Here is a 24941-nt window from a genome sequence, read left to right on the forward strand (position 1 = left end):
ACTAAGATTCTCATTTTAATTTTCCATAAATTTTGTAAGAGCAACTTAGATTTTCCATGAATTTTGGAGCATGAATGAAATTTGTAAGAGCAATTAATGTTAAAATGAAGAGTTGCTGTGGTGGTAGTTGTTGTTGCACATGAAGCCACAATGTACAAAGTTTCCTGTGTCCAGCAAATCCATTCAAAGAACCAGAATAATTTATCCCTAAAATTGCGCAAGTCTCTGTCTCTCTGAATATATAGTGCAGAGGATCGATCTAGATCCAAAAAGATATATTGTTGAGACTGAAAGAACCTTTAGTCCAAGACAAAGGACAAAGGCTTTATTTTAATTAGCCAAATTTATCCTGGGGGAAAAGAACATCAGGTATATAACACAGAAGAGTCTTTTAATATAAAAAGGACAGATGGCAACATCACTCCTGGGACTTGCTTTGACTGCCCTAAGAAGAAGAAAAAGCCCATAGTTTTAAAAGGCTTTGAGAACTCCCGAAGGATTGTACGTCTAGATACAAGAAAGCTTGAACAGAACAGATCACAGTCCATTTCAGCAATATTTTTCTGCTCTTCAGGAAGTGGCCAATGAGTGCCATTTCATTAAAGCCTGAAACTTCTGGCATACCAGGATGATATCTGTCAGTGGAGGAAGGGGCTGACAATGCAGAAAGTTGGGGAGGGCATTGATGAAGGTCCACATTGGTGGATGCCCAGATGCATGCAGGCACCTGCCCATTTGCCCTACAAATGTGAATGGAAAGAGTTTGTGTGCTGATCCACAGCATCCAGAAAAATGGGTAATCCTTTTTAAAAACAATATTTTTATTAATTTTTACAATAACAAAGCATCACATTAAAACGAAAAACCATACATCAAAGCCTTAAATAATTATATATATATAATCCACATTTACTCCATAACCTGGGGCTACAAGAGTCCCCTGACCCCCCCGCCATGGTTCCCTTGTTTTCTGTTATTCATACATGACCATCCATTATTTACCTCATTTTACATTCCAATTTTGTACTTGGTAATCCTTGAACATGTTAAAGCCATGTGTGCATTTAATACACACGACTCTCAAGATTGGGTTTCTTGTGCTAACTGGAATCATAATGCAAGGTTGCATAATTCATAAACATTGGATGGAGAAACCCCAAATGCACACAAGAAAACACAGAAAGCTGCCTTATACCAAGTCAGACTATTGGTCCATCTACCTTAGTACTGTCAACACTGACCGACAGCAGCTCTTCAGGGTTTCAGGCAAGGAACGTTCCTTGTCTTTCTTGATGATGCTGTGCATTGAACCTTGGACCTTCTGCCTGCAAAGTAGAGCTACAGAAACCCACTTTCTAACGTGTGGTTTTTTTAATTTTAAAAAAATAGATGAAGGTTTGAGAAAATAAATGTGCAATGTGTTTTGCAACACACATCATTCAAATTCGTGCTCTCAACTTCATGGGGTTAAGGTTAGAGGACGCTGAACGGATCTTCTGTACTCAAGAAACTACCTAATGGGCCCATGGCTGAGCTGGGAGGTACAGACCCAAGCTTCATAGGCTCAGACACCACGGTGGCTCTCAAACAGTCTTTGCTCAGGGGCAGAGAGTCTGGTGTGCATGCTGGAGGGTCCAGGTACAATCCCCAGCATCTCCAGGTAGCGGGGAGAGAGAACCCAGTGTGAAATCCTAGAGAGCTGCTGTCAGTCAAAGGGGACTGAGTCAGGTGGACCAATGGTCCGACTCTGTGTAAAGGAACTTCCTATGCTCAAGTCCGTCACCCATCCCTAATGTAGTTTACAGTGCTCCATCCATGGCATTTTGTTTTGAATGCTGCACTAACCCTAAATTATTAAATTGTCCACCCCCATTGCTAATTTTATATACACAGATCACAAAGTATGGCGGCGCATGCGCACCCATCAAGATATGATTTGCACCCTTTTCTAAATTAATCCAATTATTCAAATGTCAGTTAAAACTGTCAGAAAGCCAGTCCTTGGGCTGGACCAAAACTGTTAAAAATTAAAACTGTTTTACTTCGTTTAGTCTCTCTGCCTTCTTAATGTAAAACCCATAGTCTTGACAAAAAGATGTGGGATTTGACACCCAGTGCAACACAACCCTGCTTCTGTCATACATGCATAATTCACTTTGGAAATGTGTGCTCGCTTTTAAAATATTACTAAAATATACATGTAACATATGCTAATCTGGCCTCTTTGGCCTGCCGGCGAGAGCCAATAGGTTAGATGTAAACTTTGCCAAGTGCATATACTGTACATAAAGGGATTATAAATGAAAGGGAAGAGAGCGCTTGTCCCTAGCTCTCTGTCTTCAGCTCCGGCCAAACTGACAGCCCCAAATCCCTGCAACATCTAACATGCCCTTCCTGTGGCGAAGACAGCCTGTTCTCTGAGTCTTAATTACATCCCAGCTGACTGCCCAGCCTTGCCAGAACCGCGCAACAAACGACGTACCTTCGCTGGCAATATGGTCTGCTAAACAGGCTCCCAGTCACACAGAAATAAAACTTTCAACAATGAGGAGGAAGAAGGGGACACACCAGAGAGGGAGGGAGAGGGCAGGCAGCTATCAAGAGGATGTGAGAGGAAAGAAGAAGGGGGTTGGGTTTTTTTTTGGGGGGGGGGAGAGAAGCTTTTTCCCAGAATCCTCCAGGACTGGCAAGTGGCAGAATGCAAGTCAAGAAGGCAATCCCTCGCTCGCTACAGAGGCCTCTTGCGCCAAGGACTGCTGTTCTTCAAGATGGGCCGCTGTTACGAAGACTCGGTAGATTAATGATTGTTAAGGAAGGCTAACCAACCCCACACTGCTTAGGCCATTATAATTACAGGAGAACAGCAGGCCACATTCTGCAATGGCAAATGGTATCATATGTTTCCCTGGCTGGTTTGCAAAAGAAGCTTCCTTTATGCAGGCACTTCAAGGTTTAAAGCTTTCCCTTCTCTTTTAAAGGAGAGGGAGACCTTAAAAAGAAGAATATAATGAAAGGATTAGAGCAACACTTTATTCTTTCAAAAAACTGCTTTCAGGCCAAGGTTTAATATTCGGAAGCTTTCTCGACTACTATTTAACCTCAACAGTGGCTGTGCTCCTAAATGTATTTAAAAGGCAGGACAACATACTTCCTCCCCAATTCTAGCCTTATTATGAAAGTGTTACATGAAAGGCATTGGGTAGTGGCCAATGCTCCTCCTACTCAGAGTAGACTCATTGAAGTTAATGGACATAAATAACCTATTAATTCTACTCTGTGTAGAACTTTGTTTGATACAGTCCATTGATATTTTTTAGGTGTCACACTATTTGTGGATCTGTGAAACGAAGTGTCTTTAAACAAATAAAAATATAGCTCTGAAAGTCAAAGAGGGTTACTTGTTACTAAATTCACAGAGCCAGTGGCACTGCAGAGATGTTTAATTTCTACTGCATCTTTGTGAACTGGTTAGAGACTACTGTAGTTAAGCGGTCTATAAATTGTGTAAATAAATAGAAATAATCTATCACCATGTGCACTGCATGTCCTCCTCAGATCTGCTCCAGATGGTTGAAGGAAACCCCAGAACAGATTTATTGAGAGGGGGAGATCCATTGTGCAAGCAGAAATTCCTGCACAAATGGAACAAGCACTACTTTGGACACAAGCAAATTCTGAATGGTTTAACAATGAATTTTTCTTTAAGGGGAACTCTCAGAATTGTAGCTCTGTAAGGGGAAGAGTGGTCTCCTAACAACTCTCAGCACCTTTTACAAACTACAGCTGGGATGGCTCAGTTGGTTGATCATGGGAGTCTTAATCTGAGGGTCATGGGTTCCAGCCCCACAATGGGGAAAAGATTACTGCATTGCAGGGGGTTGGACTAGATGACCCTCAGGTCCTTTCCAACTATACAATTCTATGAATCTACAGCTCCCAGAATTCTTAGGGGGAAGCCATTGCTGCTGCTTCTTCTGCTTCTTCTTCTTCTAGTTTTAAATCTTATCTTTATGCTTTTGTACCATTTTAAAAACTAACTTCTACCTGTTTTATAGTACTTTAGTAAATCACATCGAGATGCATGTGAAAGGCTATTCATAAATTAATCAACCCGATTATAAATAGCACACTGAAAATTTGTGTTGTTAATGGAAGTTGGGACTCAAGCTCCTGCCGGAGTTTCATGAGGCTCCTCAAAAGATGAAATGACAATAGCATAAGGTGGGACCAGTTTATCTGCTCGGGAATGAATACATATCTTTTCTGCAGGAGGGGGATATTAAAATGTCAGTTGTTCTACTGTTTGCCTTCTCTGGAGAACTCCAGGTTTCTTGGACTTGGGGATGGCGGAATCAAATACAGGAAGCTAATTCTGTATTTAGTTCGGATGTGTTATTGTTGGAGCCAACACACAGGAAAGTGAACTATTTCCCCTGTGGATTTTGGCAGGATATTGTTCCCGCATTGCGTTGGCAAGGAAATGTTTCCTCCTGGGCTGGACATCAGATGTGGCACCCCTAGTGGAGTTGCTGCTTGGCTTTTACGTGCCTAGCGAGGAAGTGAGGAATTGGAAGGAGGAAAAATGTGAGTAGTGTGGCAGAAGGACACCAGTCCCTGCCTGTGGATTGTCTGCAATGAGAGGGCCTTCAGGTGCTTTCATTGTCTTCTAGAATCTCGGAGCTCCTGTTATGCAAGACACAAACAGCATTTGCTCTTAAGCATGCCTATTAGACAAATGTGACACCACGCAAATGGTTTGGGTCTGGTAAATAGCACTTTGGCTGAGGAATTTAAATTTTTAAAATACCAGAACATAGGGACACGGGAAGCAGACCATTGGTCCAGCTTTCTCAGTACTGCCTGCACTAGCAGTAGCTTTCCAGGGTTTCGGATGGACACCCACCCCAACCCTATCTAGAAATGTTGCAGGACTGAACCTGGGATCTTCTGCTTGCAAAACAGATGCAGGCTTTCCCAATTACTTCTTGTCAATGGCTAAAATGGACAGGGAGATGGTCCAAGAGAAAAGAGAAAAAGGTGTTTATTCCACACACAGCCTAGTTAACCAAAGGAGCTCAATGCTGTTGGAAGCACCATCTGGGGAGTCACCCAGGACTGTAGATTGAAATATGCTGCTGTCCTAAGCAGAAAAGCAAAGATGGGGAACCAGGGGGCCTATAAATGTTGTTGCAGTCCAACTCCCATCAGCCCCAGCCAGCACATACAATAGTTAGGGATGATGGGAGCTGCAGTCTAACAACACCCTGAGGGCCACAAGTTCTCCATTCCTGCAGTGAAGGGTTTCTAGGTGCTGGAGTGACTCTGCCCACCCACGCTGGCCACGGGGTAGTGACTGCTATTGAGGGTGGTAGTTTGCTTGGGCAAATCTGGCCTTCCTAGCTCTTGGTGTGTTTTGACTTCCTGACTTGATCCTTAGCCCTCTGGATCTTAGCTTACATTTTCATTTTTTTAAAAAAGTAGAGATGTGGCCAGAGAGCGTAATTCCATTAAAGTGAATGTCAGTTTATCAAGAAAGTGAACCAAAGCTTCTTGTGATGGGAGTTACCACTGTGACTGGTAGAGCAGATATCAGAGGGGAGAAAAGTAGGATTTGCCAGCACAAGTGGCTAGTGGAGGTAGAACCAATGATAGGCAGAGAAACCTAATTCTGGTTTTGTCCCCATCTTCCTCCCTGCTGAATTCTAGAAGGGCAGCACTAAGAGGACTAAAAAGGAGGAGGCTGGTTGTAAGTAAGAAGGTAGGTAGATGGGGACTGGCTGAGGACAGAGTTGGTGAGGCAGTGTCACACCAGCCTCCACAGAGTTCAACAACATCTGAAGGGCCACAGGATCCCTGTCCCTGGTTCAGAAGTCACAGTAGTAGTAACTCTATTCATCCTCCATGAAGGAAATGTATCATGTTCTTACTGTATATTTGGAGTGGGGGCAGGGGGAGAGAGAGAAATATTCCATCACGGGTCTAATCATGCACAGAAGTACAATCTCAAAAGAAGCATGAGATGGATGCTGTGTTCAACAGGCACTCATAAATCAAACTGAAGAATGTTAATACCTGTTGCAATTTCCTCCAATTTATTATAGGAAATAACAAACATAGGAAGCGATTAGAATGAAGGTGGTGGGTAGGTGGGAGGGAGGGAAGAGATGAGTTCAGGTGGTGCAGCGTTAGTTCGACATCCAGGATCAAATGTCAGCGCACATTAACAAATTTCCATTCATTTTTATCCACAGCAACGGAGACACGCCGCAACCGGCTTTAATAGTTTGGAATGTCAGTCAGTTAAATGACTTTGTAAAGCACTCGAGTGCAGGCAGACAGCGACAGTTTAATTAGGCAGTTTTGCTATAATTCTATCTGGGAGCTGAAGGCAGCAGACTAGGAACAAGTGTAAAACTCTGCTCAGTCCCAAGTAAGAAAAGCGGGGAACAGGAGAGAGAAGATACTTTTGATGGCAGGTCCTTTCATTTACTCTGGCGTCAGGTTGGCTACAGGTGAACGGGAGCAATGTAACCACTACAAGAAGAAGAAAGGTGAGGTTAAGAGACCAATCACTTGTCTTATATTGATTTCGGGACACTATGTCCCAGATATTTTTCCAAGATAGAATGACAGCTCTTGAGCCAGGCTTCATGCTGGGAAGAGATGAAATTGACGAGGGCAGTGGGGACCAGCGCTCAGCAGAGGTTGGTCCATTAGGGCCCCCACCAACCTCAGTCATCCCCCACCTGTCTGCCTTCCTATTTATGACCAGTTCAGGGGTTGGCACTGCCTCATCCTCCCCTTAAGCGTCAGTGTTGCCCTTGTAGAAATCAGCAGGGCAGATGGGCACAGGCTAGAATTGTTCCTTTCCCAGAGCTACAATTCCCAGAGTAGTTTTGACAGGGAACTCTGGGAACTGTAGCTCTGGGAGGGGAATAGGAGTCTGCTTGTTGTTGTTGTTGTTGTTGTTTAGTCGTTTAGTCGTGTCTGACTCTTCGTGCCCCCATGGACCAGAGCACGCCAGGCACTCCTGTCTTCCACTGCCTCCCGCAGTTTGGTCAAACTCATGCTGGTAGCTTTGAGAACATTCTCAAACCATCTCGTCCTCTGCCGTCCCCTTCTCCTTGTGCCCTCCATCTTTCCCAACATCAGGGTCTTTTCCAGGGAGTCTTCTCTTCTCATGAGATGGCCAAAATATTGGAGCCTCAGCTTCATGATCTGTCCTTCCAGTGAGCACTCAGGGCTGATTTCCTTAAGAATGGATGCATTTGATCTTCTTGCAGTCCATGGGACTCTCAAGAGTCTCCTCCAGCACCAGAATTCAAAAGCATCAATTCTTCGGGGTCTGCTAACAATTCTCAATACCCTTAAGAACCTACAGTTCCCAGGGTTCTTCGGGGGAAGCCAAGACTGTCTAAAGTGATATCATAGTGCTTTAAAGGCATGGTGTGGATGTGGCCTAGCTGGTTCTGCCTATCATTGGGTCTGGCTCCACATACTGTTTGGTCTCCCTGCTTTCTGCACTATCCATCCCAATGGGCACCAGACACCATTCACTGCATTTGTATTATTCCACTTCATTTAATAAATATATTACACTTGGTTTTAAAGGGGAGGAAACATAGATGTGGAAGAAGCTAAAAATATTTACCATGCTAGGAAAAAAAGTGAAAGGTTGGAAGCAGCACTTAATCAGCCTATTTGTTGTCACTGCCACAAATCCTGTGAGTTAAGAGGTCAGAATCAAGTGCAATTGGTCCTTAAAAAAATATATCTCAGGTAACCCCACATCGCGGGACGCAGGTGGCGCTGTGGGTTAAAGCCTCAGCGCCTAGGACTTGCCGATCGAAAGGTCGGCGGTTCGAATCCCTGCGGCGGGGTGCGCTCCCGCTGCTCGGTCCCAGCGCCTGCCAACCTAGCAGTTCGAAAGCACCTCCGGGTGCAAGTAGATAAATAGGGACCGCTTACCAGCGGGAAGGTAAACGGCGTTTCCGTGTGCGGCTCTGGCTCGCCAGAGCAGCGATGTCACGCTGGCCACGTGACCCGGAAGTGTCTCCGGACAGCGCTGGCCCCTGGCCTCTTAAGTGAGATGGGCGCACAACCCCAGAGTCTGTCAAGACTGGCCCGTACGGGCAGGGGTACCTTTACCTTTTTACCTTTAACCCCACATCTCTGGTAATTGAACCCATTCTGCCCAGTCAGAGGTCCTGTCAACTCATATTCAGTGTCGGTCATTACTGAGAAATGTTTCATGACATGTTACACTGAGAGGAGCATTGCAGCACGACTCAAAAGATTCCCCTGGCACCAGAGGTAGAATACAATGGAAGCTCTTTTCAAGATTGGCAATGTTTAACTTCTCTCTTTTTAACTTGCTGGTGCTCTGATTAGCCGCCAAAGTATTTAGAACCTCATAAATGGCAGAGGGTTAAAAAATAATAATACAAAAACAAAAATGAGAAAGCTCTAAAGGCACCAGCAGACAAACCACTCTAGTTTTACATATCTAACATAAAAGAACCTATTCTCTAGGACTTTCATCCTAGTTTTTAATGGATGATTTGGGGCATCTAACCAAATGAAAGACAAGCAACCATTTAAAATAATGTAAAGCTTTATTATGTAAAATTTTGTTTCAAACAAAATTCTAGTGGGATGAATACATAGCTAAACAAGATATGAGACAAAGTGCATCACTATTAACTTCACCCAACATGAAGGGTTTTTTTGATGTAAAGGTGGGATCTCTTTGTTGACGTTTTGATACCAGACACGATTTTGAATCAAGATGGCAGACTGGCTTTTGCATGGCTGGAATGTAGCACACTGTGCATAGGCAAGAGTGACACCCCTTGTCTGTCTACTTTGCCTCTGGCCCTACTAACCAATGGCAGGTGGCCCCGAAAGGTTTCCACATGAAGAAATGTGGCCCTGTGACTGGAAAAGGCTCCTCTTCCTTAGAGTAGGAAAAACTGCAGTTTGATGGACAAAAATAATCTGCATCTACCAATATTTCCACCCTTAGCTCTGCTTCCAAAAAGTGTCTCCCGATCAAAGCTAGAGAAATCTCAACAAGCACTACCACCACAGCCCAAGGATCGTAATTAATGGTATTCAGGCCTTACAGCCTAGCAGGGGGGGAAATGTGTTGTAACAATTTTTCTAATGCTGAAATACCACACCGCCAAATGTTCCTGTCAAAGAGCGGTTTAATTACTTTGGCACCCACGCCACTTATAATCACCTGTCATTAGCAACAACGCTTGCATCTGTTTACACGTCTGTCAGAATCGGCAGCCCAGCTGAAGCCGACGGATGCAAGACATCGCTTGCTAGGACATGGCCCCAGATGGGCAAAGGTCAGCTTAAGGTTATCCATCCAACCCTCCACCCCCACTTGGCCCCGAGTGGGATGCAGAGAACTTCTGAGAGGTATAGAAGCATGCAAGGAGACACTGAAGCTGGCTTCCTCTTAATAGAAGCGCAGGGGGTTATATTCAAGCTTAACACCCATGCAACTGTTTTACTACCGAGATGAATGACTTTAAAGAGCACTGTCTGCTTGGAAGCTATGGGGCTCAAGCGTTCCGTAACATTATGTAGGGCTGAAATGTGTGGGCAGAGAAATTATTCAGACTCACAGTCGTTTGGGAGCAGCCCTGGAAGGAAGAGAAATCACGTGGATATACGTACATGAGCCTGAAGAACCTCACTTACAAGAAACTACTCCCAATGTGAAAACTGCAGTGGTAGAGCCCCACAAGCTGGCTGTATCACCTCAGTTAATGAACATCTTTAACTATAACATACCATCTAATATTTTAGGGATTTATGGGATATTTATGCTTAGGGCATTCAATCAAACAGATGAAAGGGGGCCAACCCCAGGGCAATGTGGGAACCTGCTACTACAACAATCCCTCAAAGGTTTTAAAGAGCTTTAAACAATTTTATTGTTTTATTCTCTCTGTAAACCGCTTTGAGGGGGGGGGGGTTTACAACCAAATAGTGTATAAATTTTATGAAATACATAAGTATATAACCTCTGACAAAGGAGAGTCCACCTCTTTCTGAGGCGGCCTGTTCCACCAACAAAGGGTTCTCCCTAATGTTTAGTTAAAATCCCCTTTCTTGCCATTTGAACCCACGGGTTAAGGTATTGGTGCTGTTAGATGGCCTTCTACACAATCATCACAAGGTGGTGTACAACAAAAACAGCAAAAGAGCAGTTAAAAACACAAAAAAGAGCAGATATGTTTAAAAGAAAACTAAAACCATTCAAGAGAGACACCCCATTCATCCAGCTCGGAAAGCCTATTGGAATAAAAATGTCTTCAAATGTTTCCAGAAAGTGCAGATTGTGGGGACCTGTCATAACTTGGCAGGAATTGCTGGTCCACAGAACAGGGACAGTCACACTAAAAGCCCTGCTCCGAGTTACTGTGGCTTCTGAGATCTTTGGAACTTGCAGGAAAACTGGTCCACAGGGATCTACTGGGTACAGAAGGGATAAGGGATCTTGCTCTATTATCTATGTGACAGCCCCTCAGATATTTGAAGGTGGCTACCACATTGACTCTTAATCTCCAACTTAAATTTACTTAACTCCTTCAACCTATTTCAACATAAGAAGAGCCCTGCTGGACCCTTGAGTTCAGCACCCTGTTCTCATCGTGGTGAACCAGATGCTCATGGGAAGCCTTGCAAGCAGAACCTGAGCATTATAGCACTTTCCCCACTTGCAGTTCCCAGCAACTGGGACTCAGAAGCTTATTGAGAGCCAGTGTGGTGTAGTGGTTAGGAGCAGTAGACTCGTAATCTGGTGAACCGGGTTCGTATCTCCGCTCCTCCACACGCAACTGCTGGGCAACCTTGGGCTAGTCACACTTCTCTGAAGTATCTCAGCCCCACTCACCTCACAAAATGTTTGTTGTGGGGGAAGAAGGGAAAGGAGAATGTTAGCCGCTTTGAGACTCCTTTGGGTAGTCATAAAGTGGGGTATCAAATCCAAACTCTTCTTCTTCTTCTATTACCTGACAGTGGAGGAAGAACGTAGCCATTGCGGCTAGAGGCCATTGACAGCCTTATTCTCCATGAATATGCCTAATCCTCTTTGGAAGCCATCTAAGTTAGTGGACATTGCCACATATTTTGGGACCAAATGCCATAGTTGAATTACGTGCTGTGTGAAGAAGTAATTTCCATTGCCTCTCCTCACAGGACTTGGTATCCAAGCCTCTTATCATTTTCAACACAACTTTTACCTCCACAGTTCGCATCGTGATACGCTCACGGAGATACATCTCTGGTTTTCATTTGGTGGAATTATGTGTCATTATCAAGGGCCAAGATGTCTCACCCTAACAGTCTGCCTAAGCTCCCTGCTACTTGCTTCAAATTTGTCCACAGTTGTGGCTGTTCTCGGAGTTAAGGATAACTCATCTTCTTAATCGGTTGCAATACATCCTCAAAGCCAGCTCTTTTATTTGCTTAAATTAAGTGCTCACTGGGAATCCCTTAATGATGGGCCTAGGCTTTCAAGGAATGGAAATACCAGCGTGCTTACATTACATCTTGCATTATAGAAACGTCTGCAATTGTTAAAAGAAACATGTGGCAACATTTGATGCTAAATTTGAAATGCATTTTCTGCCCCTGTTACTCACCTGAAACGGAGCCAAGATATCTCTTTGCTTTGCATTATAGTGAAATCCAAACTGGTCTGAATGACTATAAATGGTTAGTGTTTGTCTTGGCTCCTACCTGTATCAGATTCAGACTAAGGAATCTTAGCAAAGAAATTACATGGGATAAAATGGATATTTCTAAATTACAACCCAGCAATTCCAGGGCCCTGGTATATCGGTTTTCTGTTTCATCTAATCCTGCTGGAGAGAAAATTGTGTGGATCTGACAACAAAGGATCGAAAAGCATTTGCTTTCATGGGCCAAACGCTCCTTGTTTTGATTATATTGGAGATTTTAAAACAAAATAAAGATCAAGATCAGTTACAGCTTACTAACAAGTCAAACGGTTGTAGGTTTGAAACAGTGGGAAACTTGGAAAAAGTTTAAAATTAGGCATCGTGGAACTCTCTCAAGGCCAAACTATAAATTGTAAGAAACAAGGGGCTGCCACTGAACACACAGTCCTCTGTCAATTTCCCCGCTTCAAGATGTATTGTGCAATTTACACTTTGTGTCCCAAATACACATTACCTTGTTTTATGTATTTATTAATACTCATTATCACTGAGTGTTTGGCCACCCATCAGTGGCAGCCGGTGGGGTGGGGCACAGTATTAACCATCATTTCTTTGTCTTTATTCACAGGGAAATGGAGAATGTCAGCATCAAAACCCTGGGGACAGACTATCCTCCAGGAGTTGAGTCTAGAGATTCATAGCTGGAGTGGGAATTGCCCCCCAGGGCCAACCCCAGAATTACTTTTGCATGAAGAGCTTGTGATGCCAGTGCCCCTCCCACCTTAGGATATCACCATGTTCTCTTCCAGATGAGAGGGTCCCAGCTCAGACCACAGTTTCTATCAGAGTCAATGACTGCTAGAGCAAGTTGAGCCCCTTCAAATGGTGAGGATCCTCCCAGCAAATGCAGAGCTAGCCAGAAACAGAGACACGGCTTCTTCCATTTCAGGCTCAGTCCGAGGGCTCCTGCTGCTGAAGCAACGTCTGAGCTCTGCCCTCATGAGGTCTCCAACCTGAGCCCTGCATAAAACTGTCTAGGGCAGGGTGGGCTAATGTGGTTCTCTCCAGATCATCCCTGGCTATTGCTTATGCTAGCTGGAGCTGTTGGGACCTGTAGGCCACAACATCTGCAAGGAAACACATTGGGTATTCTCACCTCGCCTCTGCTGAGGTCAGCGCTCACAACAGAACAATCAATGTCCACTCAACAAACGCCATTTGTGTGTGCATCATTGTGATCACACCCCCCCCCCAGGACTGCAAACTTCAACATCTTACAATGACAGGGATAAATCCTGCACCTAGGTCACCCGTCAAAATTGTGGCATGGACTATACATGTAATGAAAACAATAATAAGGCACTGAATCGCTGAACAAATAGAAGGGATGTGCCAAAGGCGCTCGATGCCTCGGACGCCATTTGGTCTAGGGCTGGCCCTGGTGCTATAAACATGGCCATAAGAATAAAAAGCACTAAACACAACAATGACTTGGGAATGTTAGAAAATCATGCTGGAAAACTGCCTAGATTTGTCTGTTCAACAGAACTGTTATTTTATCACGGTCATAAAAAGCATTATTTTTTTTTTTTAGGAAAAGAAGAACCATTTAAATGAGCTGTGATTAAAATAATGAACCCCGGAGCCGAAGCATTTTAGATAAAAGATACATTTGGTGTTGGGAGAGATAAATTACTTATGGAAGCTAAGTGAACGTCTCTGCAGCAAATGCATTGCCACATGATGGTGCAGGGGTTGGGGACAACATAAAGAAGTTTCCACTTGCATCATTAGCTTTCGCTATAATAAACGAGGCGCTCCATGTGATGTATAATACAGAAAAGAAAACACAGCTGCTTTGCTTCGGCAGGGGAAGTGCATAGGTGCGATGCACCTGAGTCTTCGCACACTTAATAAGCCCTCTATAGTGAGGCTGGCGAGCTCATAGCATCTACTGCTGAAAACCATTATCTATGGATAATTAACTATGTCAGGACACTGAGGTCCTAACATGAGGCCCTCATAATTCCCCACTAAGGCAGAGACAGTATAACATTATTGTAATATATTACTAATTTTTAAGAATAAGGCTGTAGCATTGTTGTCTTATTCGGGGGGGGGGGGGCTACAAAACGGGCCAGTTTTTAAATGAACGCTGCTTTGCTTCTACAGTTTGAAATTCTGCTACCTCCCCTTCTCTGCCTGCTTTTATTTTTTAGTATAGGGATTTATATCCCACCCTTCAAAGAGATTCCCAGGACAGCATACAATACACATCTTGCTGCACATTTTTTAATGTCAATTCAGAAAAGGTTACTCAATTATAGTAACTGTCCTGTAATACAATTATTTTGATTTTTAATTATTTTGGGTTGTCCCCCCCATTTTTTAAAGGTAACCGTTCAAATAATAATTTAGATTGAGAATCTTTTGATATGACTCCGAGGAGAGTGTAAGGTTAAACACTGCCTTGTGCTGTATTACTTCAAAGCATTGTGAAGACATTCCATTTATCACCAATCAATTACCTGCCTTCATTCCTTCTCTTCAATTTGACAATGTTTTGTCAATTTAATCATAAATACCATCTTCCAAGCACTTAACAGCCAGTCTGTTAAAGGGGGTGGATTGTAGCCAACTAAGCAGTATCAGAATAGTCTTGCTAAAAATCAGCGGGCATCACTAAAGTCACTTTATTTAAATAGGTCTACTCTGAGTACAATTTACATGGATATACCACAGTGGGTTTATTTTACCCATATTGATGACTCTATGTACCTCGTTTTGATTGCTAATTACAATCAAACATTAAACAAATATTAAACATTAAGCAAACACGGAAAAGGAAAAGAAGTGTGCAATTTTGTTACTTTGTATATATGTGCTCTATTATTAAATTCCATGATTGTTTGGATTTGTTATATTTGTAAACAGTTTTCTTATATGGTGGTCAGATTTATAAAACACTAAAAATTATATTTCTCTCCATTCACAAAACAGTAAATCATCAATTCTCATTTATAGATGTTGACTTTGCAATCCACTTTATCCTCTCAAAGCATCTCCCTCTTTTTGGAGGAAGGGAATGTTGGAGGAAATTTAATAAAATAAAATAAATATTTTAATCACTCAATAAAAAGGCTTTTTGACACGTGGAGACAAAAGCTTGAGGACATTTATTAAGAAGACTGCCTACCGTGTTGGGCTTTGTGCTACTTCATAATTAAAATCGCACCTGAGCAGAGCCATCTGTGAGTGTGCATTCAGTCTCTGAGAAAGCAAGAAAATCTTCCACCCTGTACACAAATGACAACATATTTCTGCACAACTCTTACGTGAAATAATACCAACCCCTTCCGCACCAAAGAAATCAGAAAAATCTTTATAGAAACCCTTATAAAGTAAGTGGCTTCAAAGTCCAGCTGTATCCCTACCATAAAGAATGGAAGGGCATCTCATAGAGAATCTTGTTTCTCCAGTTATACCAATGGACTCTAAGGATGCTTCATACAAAGTAAAGCCCTTTAGCAGGTGTAGTTAAAATGTGGATCTGTGTCGCAAAAGGATAGTTTTGTTCAGTCTGGAATTTAAACTCGGAGATTGTAAATTGTTTTGATTGGTTTTAATATTTTAATTGTAAATTGTTGTAACCTTCCATGAGGAAGGGAAGGGAAGAAAAATGATAGATAGATAGATGATAGATAGATAGATAGATAGATAGATAGATAGATAGATAGATGATAGATAGCAGTGTTCATCGTTCTCAAAGTAGACCCACTGGGCATGGCTAACAGGCCGATTAATTTTGACTGGTGTACCCTGAATAAAAACTTAGTTAGATGCAAACCCACTAAAGCAAACCAACCTAGGTGGCTGTTCTTAAGACTTATATGTAGATCAGAACAGATAGCATCTGAATTATATTTCACCAAATTCTGCGGTGTTGTTTTGGTTCAAAAATGTGTACAAAAATGAACCTTCTATGCAGGATACGTGTACCAAAACAAAAAAATCAAGAGAATTTAAACATGAGTTTTTTCATGAACCCTAAAAAACAAACAAACCCAGAAACCTGGATTGAATGGATTCCTGAATGGATACGGGTGAAACTGATGCCAAACTGAAATAGACTGGTGTTGTCTATCCCTGGTTGTAAATGAAGATCACCAGTGTGTGGGCTTTAAATCATGCACTGGGAAGGTTTGATTGGCAGTGGTTTCCCAGAATACATACATAGAGGAAAGCAGTTGGGCATAAGATCTTCACAGTGCCATCTTAAATGAGTGGTCTGAATGCTCCTGGTGAGGCAGCAATTTTAAAGCTAAGCAGGCATGGTTCTGATTCAGGGGTTGCTGAGAAACCAGGGGAAACCCCAGGTTATCTGCTTGCAGCTTTCAATAGGAGGACCTACGTTTAACACAAGCCAGTAATTTCACGTTATCAGCCTTGGTCCACAGAGATGAATGGTTAAGTAGAGCTAAAAGTGGGAGATTGGCAATTATACCTATGACAAGGAATGGTTAAAAAGATCAATGTTTATTGACCACAATGAAAAATATGGATTCTTTATCAGTTATTTTTTGTGGGGAGAGGGAATAGAGAGAGAGTAGGACTCCTTTATTTGTTATTGGAACATGAGAGTTAACGGAACATGAAACTTTGAGAAATGTATTGTCATTGTTAGATTGTCAGTGTGCACCTGAGATGTTTGGCATCTTGTCAATTTCTCTTATTTTTTAATTGTAATTATGGCAATAGAGTAATTGAGATCAAATATTTTTTTTAAAAAAACTATTTATTGGTTGTTTTATTACTAATTTGAAAGGCATTTCATGAAAAACAAAGAAACCAATTACTTTGATCCAGGTAAAATTAGCTGTGCTAGCTGTGACTATATCAGTGTAATCAATGTAATGTTACTCATAACTAATTTAAGTTCCAATGCTTTCAGTTGTTAAGTCATCTATTGTTAATTAAAAACTGTGCACCCCACTTTTCTTTTAAAAAAGCAAACAAAGGCAGATAGCAACATCATTAAAAACAACAACACACCAACCCAACTAATTAAGTTGAACTTTGCCTATCATCCCAGGTTCAATTACCTGAGGGGAAGCCCATTGAGCTCAGGGGAACTTACATAGGATTGCTCCAAATGTCATGGCTAACTTCACTAGGATTGGGGCAGCTGTTCGTCCTCTATTCTATTTATTTTATATGCAGTATGACCTCGTCCATCAAACTCACCTTGAGCTGGATAGGGGCTCAAATCAGACCCCACAATAAATTAATGTCGCTCATATGGTGATATAATGATATGGATCTGCAATTGCTTTGAATAATGGAGAACTGTATCAGGGGGAACCTATAGTATAAATATTTTTAGCTGCATGCATGTATTCAGCATCAGAGGGTATTTTTATTTCTGCATGTCTACAATTTATAAGTGCCTTTCTTGCTGACTGAAGGGGGGTGGGTAAACAAATGTCAAGACAGATCTCAATTTTGCAATCTGCAAATCCATAAATAAGATCCTATACAATAAAACCTAGATCTCAGTTAAATCAATGGAAGTTCTCTCAGGGCCAAGGTTTCTCTCTATAAAGGCAATTTCCCAAATGCATTTTTGACCTGGTACTGACCCTACCTTGAAAATGCAGTTTTCTTCCAGGATTGTTGATGCAACAGAATACAACAGGGCTTTTGGAATCATTCCCTCTTTGGTCTATTATTTCCTTCCATGGCATTTGCCTCCCCCTCCCCATTCTTTTTTTCAACACACACACACACACACACACACACGTATGTATTTCACTGAAAATATTTCACAGTTCACATGTGCCAGCAAGGTGCCCATCAGCTAAGTTTTAACACTGACTTTTAAACCAGCAAATTTTAGTATTCTCCTCCTCAAATAGTAGATAAGTATTACAGAGGGGTAACTAAGGGAAGGACTAATAAGGGCATGTGCTTGGGGCATAAAATAGGCATCAAAGATCATGCACTACACTGACAGTTATGAAAATAAATATTAATTGATGTAATGGTTTCATTAAGCACCTTTTTGAGGCAGCCAAGGAAAAGCCAGATACTGATAGAGTGAGGGGCTTAATGAGAGAAGTAGAACGACTGCAGCCTAACACAGTAAAGCTCATTGGTTTGTTACTACTAGTGTAGAAGCATTAAAAAATCAAGAAATGGGAAAGGAGACTGCAATTCTGTATCCACTTAGCTGGCAGTAAGCTCCATTAAAATCAATAGGATTTCAATCTGAGTAGACTGGTGTAGACACAGGATTACATTTGAGCAGCTATGGGTAGGATTGAGCTGTCAAAGCTGTTATTTTTTTTTTATCAAATTGCATTGCATTTCCAGTTTCACAGAACTTTATCATACATTTTGTTGAACCAACCTTAAAACTGATCTATCATAAGGCATTATTTTACACAAAGGTCCTATATTTAAATCAGAAGGTATTATCTTTCCTGGTTGGAAAAATACATTGTGATGCTTTTGCGCGGGGCAATGAAACCTAGGATTACTTTACATCTTCATAATTCATGTAACATTTGTTCATCAACACACTCTCTTCTTTTTGCAAATATAGATCAATCAGCATTCACTGATTTAGACAAATGGAGACACTTTGGAGACAACTCCTCTTGGAGAACATGCTATGATTATTAAATAAATAGTTTGCTGAACATTACCTTGCTTTGATAAGCCACTGTGTGTGTGTGGAGAGATTTTAGCCCCCCCCCCAGCTAATAAATAGCTAGAAGCCTTGCGCCTGATGTTCCTGAGTAATTCTAAGAAGCCAAAATAACAGTGCAGTTTTGAAGGGTTCTGTCCTCCATCTTGATTCAAAATGATGTATCCAAATGCAGACAAAATCCTGTTTTTTAATCTCAACACAACAACAACAATAATTTATTGTAATACCCCGCCCATCTGGCTGGGTTTCCCCAGCCACTCTGGGAGGCTTTTAACAGAATATTAAAATACAAAAAAATAGCTATGTTCTCTTAAGATGTATCCAAATACACAGAGGATACACAAATAAACAACTTTCCAAAAAGATGGCTAAAGTTGCCATGCTTTAATGAATTGCATATTATAACTGCATATTGTTTGTTCACAGGTGTTCTGCAGTTGGACAGATATTCACCCCAGAAAGCTAAATTCATATTTATTTATCTTGATCTCTGATATAAAAGTTGAGAAAATGAAGAGGAAGAAAACACACCGTTATGAGAGACAAAAGGTTTGATTCCCGTCCCCCTTAAGATGCAACAAAGGGAATGAAAATACTTCACTTTGACTATTATAAATCCATGATACCTGAAACTTTTCCTATGAACTAATTTTGCAATGAAAACTCACCCCCCTCAGAGTGCGCATGAAAATAGAAGTGAACAGATGTCCCCCTCCCCCCCTCTAAACCCATTCCTCCCTACAATTAAACCAGCAATGATTTTACAGACCAGTGAGTTGCTCCAGCGTGTGAGCGCGCATCTGTGTTTGTGTTTACGGGGCTAATCACTCGTGTCTTCGAGCGTGTCCCCCCCCCCATCCTGGCTCTTCCTACACCCCTCCAAGTCCAGTACATAACCACTGCCATCAGACAGTATCAAGTTCGTCTCTCCCTCTCCCTCCTTTTCTCTTCCTGCACTTTGCAGATGATGCTTCTAACCATCATGACAACAGCAAAGGCAGGAGGGAGGTCTCCGTACCTGCCTACCTAAAACAAGTTTCTGTAAAGTAATGAATAGAGACAGCTTGGGGACCATCCACCTGCACCAGCCTGCCTTTTACTGCTTGAAAAGCAAAACCACGAGGGATTGGCAGAAGGTACTTGTCTGACAGGGCCAGGACAGGCTTCCTCCTCGGTGACAGCCCGGGCCTTGCCTCTTAAACCTGACCCGCCATAATTCCTTCACAATGCAGCAGCAAAGCAGCTGACAGTAGCAGCTGCATCTCTTAAGCGAGATGGATGGAATTTTCATAACTAGTTCCCCAAGTTGCATTTTACCTTCAAGATAATTTATGAGCCGCTCCAGAGCCTTGAAGAGACAATATGCTTGCCATAAAATTAACTGTAACAGTCTTGTAGGTTATAATTAACACTGGGAGGGTAGCACCAACTGGGTGAAACACATGGCATAATTGATAGTGAAACTGGAAATTAAGGGGAAGCTAACAATATCATTACTGTGCACGTCGCTTGGGCAAAACCAACGCTTTCCAGGGGTTAATTGCACTCTCCTTCCAATCTACACCTCTCTGATGGGGAGTAGATGTGTGTCCCGGGTAGGAGGAAAAGGCAAAAGAGGCAGGGATATTTGGCAAGTCCACTGTTGCACCTGGGCTGGTGGATTTGCATTATGGCTTCCTGACAGGAAGAGACATATGCATGGAACATGGCAGCATCTAAACATCTGGCGCCAAGGACACCACTGATGAATGGGGGAACCTCATCAGATATTTCATTGTCTCTGTAAACGGTGACCTTAATCTGCAAACAGTTCTCCTCAAAAGTTTCCCTCCCTGCTAGGTAAACACCCCCACCCAAAAAACGTATGCCTATTGGGAATGGTAGAGTGAATGGCAAGGAGGCCAAAAGTAGGTGGAGCAAGAGGCAAAACAAAGCCACCTGATCAGGAGAAAGGAGTAAGTAAGGAGGCCAGCCAGTGGGGATAGCTGAGTGCAGACTGTAGATGGTGGGGCAGTGCTGTATTTGCCCTAATGGAACTGTTGGCTTCCATCTTGGGCACCAGCTCAAATTCGATTCTTACCCAGGCAAGTGGGGGCGGCCAGATTAGTTGGTGAAGCTGCCCTGGAGGCAGAGGTACTAGATACCAACCATGGCACAACATCGTCTGAGCCAGATGCTGGTGGTCAGATGCCTCTTCAATCCCAAATTGGGACCTCCAAAGGCAGTAAAACTTATGCCTCCTGAAGAGCCAAATTCCTCACACCAAGGACACTATGCATGTGTTCATTGTTATGTACTTATATCCTCACTACAACCCTGCGAATTGGGTTAAGCTGAGAAACAGTGAATGATCCATGCTCTTCCATTGAACTTCATGGCTGAGTCAAGATTTGAAGCTGCCTCTCCTTGGTCCTCATCCAACACTGGCTCATTAGGAACATTGGTTGCTAGGAACCAGAGTGTGGGGGTGTGTGGGAGGGGAATTACTTTGTCGTGGGAACAAAGACATGGATCCTAACTTTCCTTTCATGAATGGAGTAGGGCTTTGCTATCCCCTTGCAGAAAGTACCAGGTGAGACCACAGCGCCCTTGGGAATGATATGGTAGTGGGTATGGTGAGAAGATTGCAGGTGGACTGGAGACTTTATCTGAACAGAGGAACAACTTATGGCAAAGTTTAAGGAGCACAACAATCGGCAAGGATGGATCTGTTTTTAATGGAGCACCCCAATTGGCACAGTTTGAGCATACAGGAACATTTTAACTTCTCTTAATGTAACAACCCAACCAGGCTATGAATTAAGATATGCTAAGTGCATGTCCCTCCCCCCAAAAAACAATTCTGCTCTATAACAGTTGCCTTAAGAAATGCTGAAGTGTGATTATCTTAACATCTAATTCATCAAAGGAGAAAAACAAGGAAAAATACTGATGCTGCAGAGTTGATGAACAGAACCAATTTTATAAAAAGGCAATCTGGAACACCATCCAACCACTTACCCATTCTCTAACAAGGACCAGAAACCGGAGGTATTTATTTGTGTCTTTCATACACACATATATACACACACACACATATATATGTCCCTGGACAAGATATTGGAAAATGGTTTGATAAATGATGGAACAGTGTCACCTACAGGCAAGATAAGCAGTTAATAAACCGCCTCCATCCTCAGCCACTTCCCCAAGCTGACAGCTGAATTTAGACTTTATCTATAACCTGGAAAATACATGGCAAAGGAAATGACTAAGATACACCGGGGACACCCCTAGTATAAAATAAAATTACTACTCTTCATGTGTGGCAAATTGTCTTCTTAAGATAAACACACTGTACAGCTAGCGATTAATCCATTATGGGGCGGACAAATTGCTAACCTTTCCTCTCCAGGGCATTTCTTCAAATCAACCTTGACCATGATGGTCAAAAATCATTCTGATTAAAGGGCTAACACGGCAGCTAAAGACAAATTTGGGGGTGTCAAAAGTACACTTATCTCTCCTTAACATCAAGCAGAACGCCTACATAACTCATAAGCTTTGTGGAAATGTTATCCATGAATCTACCAGCCCAGAAACTAAAAATATGTACCGGCCAAGCTTATTATAAGTTTGGGAGCAAAGTTCAGAAAATATATGAAACCAAAACACCCAACTAGCAAATATTCAATAGCTATTTACATTCTGAAATGAGGTCTTTACTGGGTTACTATGTTCACTAGATTAGTGTAAATCTTCATGAACATCTTGGATAAAGATGGAGATCCTAATTTGTACACAGAGTTATCACCTATCCTAGGAGGTCAGGGCAATCCCAAAGAGCAATGAGCATGTCCATGACAGAGAATGGCTCTTTCATGTCCATGTTGAGATCCTAGGTACTCAAGGAGCTTCTGGCTAGGCTTAACTATCTTCTGTATATGTCTTCTGCTTTCACAATACAAGCTGCAAAGGAAGTCCCATTTTGAGCTGGTAACAATAAATACTCATTTGGGCCACGCTAAAGAAGACACATGCAGCAGTGTGATCTCATGCATGTTCAGTGAGTAGAGACGGAGTGAAAAACTGTTGCATTTTAATGAGTTGTGCTTTTTGAACCAAGACACAAATTGAAACAGCTATCCTTCAAAATTTGCATTTTCCTGAATTTTGTGATTCAGTTCAACAACCAAACAATATATACCAAAAATTGCATATATTCATGAATATAGCATACTAAATACCTTACATTAGGGGAAATTGCTTGCACAAATGTATACATTAGTCAAAACTGCAGGCAAAAAAAAAAATGTGTTTACAGTATTAGGAAAATTTCTCACTAAAGGGTTGAGAAATTTTCATAAGGATCTTTTCTTAAACAACCATGCACAAATTGTTGAGGAAATGCAGAGAAGTGAATTTAAGGTTTGGAGAAATGAGGAAGTTGCAGAAGCAACACTGACAGATTTGTCTATCTCTACCCATAAGTAAGTCCCAATGTGAACAGTTTGTTTAAGAATGCAGTCCTACTAGAATTCCACCTCTGAGGCAAAGAACATCTGGGCTCAGCGAAGTGTTGGGAAGCACCACTGCTGAGCTCCCTGAAGAAAATATGGGTTACAAATGGAATAGCTAGCTAAATTTGAAGGAGGCCATTCTGAGCCACTGGGTTGTATCCAACTAAGTTTGACTCACAACGGAACAAGTTCCTCATGCCCATTGATTTCAACAGGTCTACTCCAAGTAGAATTTAGTTGGAATAATATTATTTGCTTTTGCCAAAAAAAGAAAGGAAAAAAGTAGACTACCTATAGCAGCAGTAGCCAAAATGGCATCATTCTCCATATGTTGGACTCCTATCATCCTATGTTGGACTCGCATTAGCCATACTAGCTGAAGCTGATGGGAACTGCTGTCCAACAATCAGTGTTAGAAACTGAGATATGAAAGTTAGGAGCTAAATGGCACCTTAAATCTAGATTATGGGCGCAACAACGGAATGTCTAGGCACACTTTTTTTATAACAAGAATACAAAGCTGAAAATGTACAGTATGAACTGCAGCTAAAATATTATGTTTATTTTTCACATGGTCTAGTCCCACCCCTGCCCACCCCCCTAGTATTCCTAAGAGGATCTCTTCTCCAGAGAGTAGCTGGAAGTGGGGAGGCATAAAAAGGTCCTCCTTTCCTTCCACTTTGCAGGTTTAATCTGAACCCTTAGACGCAGTACTGTGCGCACTAGAGCTCAGAAACTGTTGGCACTAATAACATTCCCCGTCACAAAATGCACCTAGAACAGTGAGAGTTTTGAACATTGCGAACAACATCCAGAAGACATCATGCTGCCTAACCCAATCTACAGAATTGTCTTCAAAGACTGTCTGCAAATGTTAACCAAGAATGGGCTTATATGGGGTGATTTTACAGATTATCTTATCTTTTAGAGTTTAAGGGTACAAGCTGATCCTCAATGGGATGTCTATGTTCTAGGTTCACAAATATTTTAAATTATATGTTTATATTAATTAAGTTAAAGCAAATTAAGAGGGGTGGTGATGATTTGGAGGTGCACAATGCACAGGTTGTTTTTTTAAAAAATGATGCATAAATCTTGCTTAATAAATAAATAACTGGGGGGGAGTAGAGCAGGTTTGAAGGAAGTGCAGAAAACAGGAAGTGACTTTACATCCGCTAAAAAGGGGAGTGGTTTCAAATCCTATTGAAAATAATAAGTGAATGGTATGCCACAGTGTTGTTGTTGTTTAGTCGTTTAGTCGTGTCCGACTCTTCGTGACTCCATGGACCAGAGCACGCCAGGCACTCCTGTCTTCCACTGCCTCCCGCAGTTTGGTCAAACTCATGCTGGTAGCTTCAAGAACATTGTCCAACCATCTCGTCCTCTGTCGTCCCCTTCTCCTTGTTTCCCAACATCAGGGTCTTTTCCAGGGAGTCTGCTCTTCTCATGAGGTGGCCAAAGTATTGGAGCCTCAGCTTCTGGATCTAATGCTACAGTATCCCACCTCAATATGAACACCAACCAGGTCGGGTGGGGAAGGACGGGGCAGATAGCAACACATCTCTCTCTCTCTGTCTCTCTGTCTCCCTCTCTTTCTCTTTCTCTTTCTCTTTCTCTCTTTCTCTCTCCCTCTTTCCTCCTCTTCATCCAGCTACATTATCCATACCTTCTCTTTCTGCCCTGTCCCTTTTGTGTCCTGCCTTTTTAGATTGTTAAGCTTGCGGACAAGGACCGTCTTGTTCTGATTGCACAAAAGCGGCACAGGGAACCACTTTAGTGAGGGCACACATGCTCTAAATAAATACATACATTTCATCAATAACTTCATTAAGGTCTTTCACTTCTCAATTTTCCAGGTCCCATCAATGTTGCCTTTGATGGAAGGAGGTGAGGGGAGCGTTACTAACTTCAATATTAAAGTTAACCCTAAGGGCTAACTCTATGATCACTGGATGGAAGACTTTCTAAAAAAAAAATAAAAAATACAGAACTGCTTTTAGAACTCTGTAACTTATTTTAGTTTTT

The 24941-nt window shown here is 42.0% G+C and overlaps 1 protein-coding gene across 8 annotated transcripts in view; it reads right to left on the bottom strand.

Annotated features, from left to right (window-relative positions):
- Positions 1 to 24941, bottom strand: part of FTO (FTO alpha-ketoglutarate dependent dioxygenase) — a 266874-nt gene that overhangs the window by 120296 nt on the left and 121637 nt on the right. Inside the window, exon 9 of one of the 8 annotated variants that reach the window (XM_083752971.1) lies at positions 62 to 6534. The exons of the other annotated variants lie outside the window; for them this stretch is intronic. Coding sequence (XP_083609097.1) covers positions 6507 to 6534 — 28 coding nt within the window. The 3' untranslated portion in view covers positions 62 to 6506. Of the gene's footprint in view, positions 1 to 61; positions 6535 to 24941 lie in introns of those variants that run through there. 8 annotated transcript variants of the gene reach the window in all.

This window comes from Podarcis gaigeae, assembly GCF_964106915.1.
Source record: "Podarcis gaigeae genome assembly, chromosome: 8".
NCBI lineage: Eukaryota > Metazoa > Chordata > Lepidosauria > Squamata > Lacertidae > Podarcis > Podarcis gaigeae.